Here is a 4,456-nt window from a genome sequence, read left to right on the forward strand (position 1 = left end):
ACTTGGCACTTTACATTAAACATTTGGTTTCAGTTGAAAAGCACTTTACCTACAATGAGTTGAATAGAGCCATTGCACAATTCAGACATTTAGGAAGTGATTGTAACAATGCCCCATGTGTGATTAAAGCTGATGCAAGACGACTTGGTGGTTCTGCTGCACAGAACTGGTGTCTCTTGAGGCTCTTACCAATTTATATAGGACATAAAATGCAAAACGCAATGGACAGTGAGGTTTGGCAGTTGTGCCTTAAACTAAAGGAAATGGTTGAGGTGATTTGTGCGCCCAAAATTAGTCATAATGAGATAGGCTACCTCAAGTTTTTAACACAAGAATATGTTTCTTTAAGAAGTACCTTGTTTCCTGGTAAAAATCTGAAAGCAAAACATCATTACTTGTTGCACTATGCAGATCTTATACTACATTTTGGCCCATTGATTCGCTCGTGGACGCTCAGGTTTGAGAGTAAACATTCATATTTTAAAAACTGTGCAAGGAAACTGCATAATTTTGTTCATCTTTGTAAAACTTTGGCGGAAAGGCACCAGTTGCTTCAGTCCTATCTAGCTTGTGGCAATTTATTCCCTCCTAAAATTCAGTCTGTCAGTGAAGCACGTGAACACAATGACCAGTTATACAATACAGAAATACAACATGCAATAAGGACAGCTAACTGTGTCAGTCAGAGTACTTCAGAGGTGTCAGGGGTTGTTTATAAAGGAACCAAATATACCAATGGCCTTGTAGTTGTTGTAGCCCAGAGCAGCTGTGGGTTTGTCTTTGGGAAAATATCACTGATACTTATTAATCCAACCAATGTCTACTTTGTTGTCAAACTGTATGACTCTGTGCTATTATCTGACCTTGGACTTCACTCTCTGCACAACACTGATCTCAAGTATGTGTGTGTTAATGCTGACAATCTCTTGAATTACTATCCCCTCCCGGTGTATGAAGTGGCAGGCCTTTCTGTGGTGTCATTACATCACTCCATATGTTCTTTTTAACTTTAGATACTGAGCTGATTCAACAAGAAATCACAAAAATTCTTCCAGAATTGGATATTCCAAAACTTAATGTAGTAGTCAATCATCTCTGTTTTGTGGTGGGCGTTGAGAGGACACAGGACCTTGCGCTAGTAGAGCTGACAGACCTTCAAGACATCTTACTTCCAATACAATGTCGAAAACTAATGATGGCTTTTAAACAAATAGGTAAGCCAAATAAATTCTGATTACATGTCTATGATCATTATTTTCAACATCATATTCCATATATGTAGACATATATACTTGTATAATATGCATATTATGTACATTATATGTCTCACTTTCTTTTTCTGTATGTATTTTTCAAAGCATTGAGAGACCAAGTGGATGAGACGTCATTAGAAATAACATTCACCTCGTTACCATCACCAGACTTAGAACAGCCATCCACTTCTTACACTCCTTCAAATTCATACTGGCTAAGTATGTTTCAGATTCCTTGGAACCACATGCCTGCAGCCCTTCTTCATGCAGCGTCTAATAAGGAGAAGGCTCCTCTTGGACCAAGAAGAGAGTTTATAAGAGCTGTTGTAGCAGCCATAAGAGAATTTTGCCCAAACCCAAGCTTGGCAGACTGTGGGGAAGTGGCAAGAAACATTTTTTCCAAATTTCCCTTAACATTTGGAGACTTTACGGAGGAAGGGGAACAACTGGGGAAAGGCTATAGTTCACTTCAAAGACAGCTGAGAACCAGAGTAGAACATGTCAACAGAGACAATGTAGCACACCGGATTCGTCAACCAAAAAGAACCAACAAAGCTGATGAAGAACAGGACAACATAGTCAAAAAAGTTCGATGTAAAGTTGACAGTTATGGATGCATTAATTGGCAACCTACCTCCATGCCAGATGGAGAGACATCTGAATCTCTTGAAATTAAGAGACAGACTTTATTAGAAATGTTTCAGTCTGGAGGCCCAAGGTCTTGTGAATTGTCTGATGTGGACAAGCTAATGAAAGAGACTTATATTGCTCAGCGCAAAATGATTAATTCATGCCCCCCTCCTGCCATTAGTGACATAGCACTGGAATGGCCATATCTTTTCAGTAAAAGAGGCCTATGCAATCATTTTGAAACACTTACAGGTGTTGATATAAGCAGTTGCTTGAGTGAATGCCAGAACGGAAAATGCATACGGATTGTGAACTACTTTCAAAAACAGACGTTAAAATGGAATGCCGAGGTCCAGGCTCTCCTCAGAGAAATTGAAGCCACACCAGCAAGCACTGATAAGACTGCCATATCAGCCATCCTACTGACAATGAAACACTTCAAAGAGAAAGAAAACTCTCTCTTCATTTTAGTAGACGTAAGTAATTAAAACATTACATGACTAGTAAAGAAATACCTTGAAATAATAATTGTAGGCTTGGTTTCACAGATCATATGTGACATACCTGTATAAACATGGGCAAAGATTTGAAAAAAAAAAAAGTTGGATGTATGATGTCTGTCTGTGCTACATAGTACAGTCTGTTAGGCCTTGTCTGTTTGACAATTATTTTTGTAGTATGGGCCTGTATGATGCTACACAGAGCATAAGTGCTTCTATGGACATTTCACTCTAAAGGGTGTGCTCACAAATCAGAATCAACCTTAGCTGTAAAAGAATTTGAACAGCTTTGTAATGTTTGGCAATTTTTTTTTTCTAAGAAAACTTCAACCCAAATGTCAGTGGAAAATGAGCTCCGTCTTCCAGTCACACCAAGGCTCATCATGCTTGGTAAGTATGAAATAAATGAGAAATAGTAAATGTGTTTGGCAGTTTTTTTATGGTGAGTTTTATGGCTGTTTCAGGAGACAGCCTTCTAACTTCATCTAAGTGGATGGTCAGCATTGAGGGAAAAGTGACACATTGCATTGATGAGCAGTTAGATTTCTCTGCGGCACTCTCTGTGTTTTTCAGCGTGTTCTATGTTTTTAACATTGAATACCAAGAGTCAGCCAGTGCCACATTAGAACTCATTCAAAGGTACATGTTAAAAAATTGTTCAATAATGTAACATGAGTTTGCCACAGTTGTGCATTTTATTTTTATATATATATATATAATATTATATAATTTTTTTTTTTTTTTTTTTTTAGTATGATGTTTTTCTGAACTGTTTAATTTGTTACTCCATTTCTAAAATAGTTGTTGTCTGATTTACTCAACAGGTTTTTAGTGAGGATTAATCCTGAGGGGACAAAGTGTGCTTCCAAAGCTGGAACCAGCCGTAAAACTGGGTCATCTGTTAAAAGAAAGATTCAAAACATAAATCCACATGTACATACATTTTTGCAGAGGCTCACCGAATTTGAGTGGAAAACAGGCAACTAAGTGAAAATATTTTTGTTAACGTTTTACTTGTAAGAATATGAGAAGGTCATTTAATTTATGTTAACTTAAATAACATGAGGGTCATTGGTGACAGAGAGATTTTTGGGTGTTGTATCAAAAACAAACAGGTTGTTTCTTTCTGTTTTTGTAATTCTGTTATGTTGGGATAAACACCTAAGTAATAAAGTGAATTTGTGTAAAGATTTAAAAGTTCTTTCTATTTTATTTTTTAAATGAAGTAACATGAAAGAATGCTTCGTAAGTTTAAGAGTACCACAATGAGTACTGCATTATAAATTATTTAAATGTATATGTATGTTACTGTACAGTAAATAACTGAAACCACTGCTGCCAGTTATCAACTGTAATGCCTGATTTACGGTATAAAACTGGCAACAGTGTTGCCGGTTAGTCACTGTATTGGTATATACACAGTACTATACTGGCAACACTGTTGCCAGTTAGTCACTGTATTGGTATAGACACAGTATTATACTGGCAACACTGTTGCCAGTTAGTCACTGTATTGGTATAGACACAGTATTATACTGGCAACACTGTTGCCAGTTAGTCACTGTATTGGTATAGACACAGTATTATACTGGCAACACTGTTGCCAGTTAGTCACTGTAACAGATTCTTTACAGTAACTAGCTGGCAACAGTGTTGCCAGTATTTTACTTATAAAAAACCTGGTAAGGTTTAACAGTGCAAACACAGTTCACTACGCCGAGCGGAAAATTTCAATGCTCAGTTGTACCAGATTACAACAAAACAGACGCCACCAGTCATTCAAGACACAGTTAAATGCGCTCATAATTACGGAAGTGACATACAAATGCCATGATGCTCAAGTGTGAGGATTACAGGGCAGAATCCCTGGCAGAGCGTGCTGGGATACAGAACATTAGTGACAGAAAGGAATCGATGGGTACGGGGTAGAAACTCTGCAGCCTGGGAATGCAGTCAGATGGCTCTGATTTCACAGCCCAGTGAACAGGTTCCCAACAAACACACACAAAGTCGGTGTTAGCAGGCTGAGAGAAACTGCTGTCCCCCCATAATTCATTCTAATTACCACCCTGT

The 4,456-nt window shown here is 37.8% G+C and overlaps 1 protein-coding gene across 1 annotated transcript; it reads left to right on the plus strand.

The window, feature by feature from the left end:
* Nucleotides 1-372: 372 nt before the first annotated feature.
* On the plus strand, nt 373-3,577 carry LOC307137452 (uncharacterized protein). Its single transcript, XM_079835111.1, has 5 exons — nt 373-1,214; nt 1,359-2,359; nt 2,704-2,773; nt 2,848-3,022; nt 3,208-3,577. Exons 1-5 carry the CDS (start codon nt 995-997, stop codon nt 3,368-3,370), a joined length of 1,629 nt encoding a protein of 542 aa, XP_079691237.1. The 5' UTR covers nt 373-994; the 3' UTR covers nt 3,371-3,577.
* The last annotated feature ends 879 nt before the right edge of the window (nt 3,578-4,456 follow it).

Source organism: Gobio gobio (genome assembly GCF_949357685.1).
Source record: "Gobio gobio genome assembly, chromosome: 14".
Classification (NCBI taxonomy): domain Eukaryota; kingdom Metazoa; phylum Chordata; class Actinopteri; order Cypriniformes; family Gobionidae; genus Gobio; species Gobio gobio.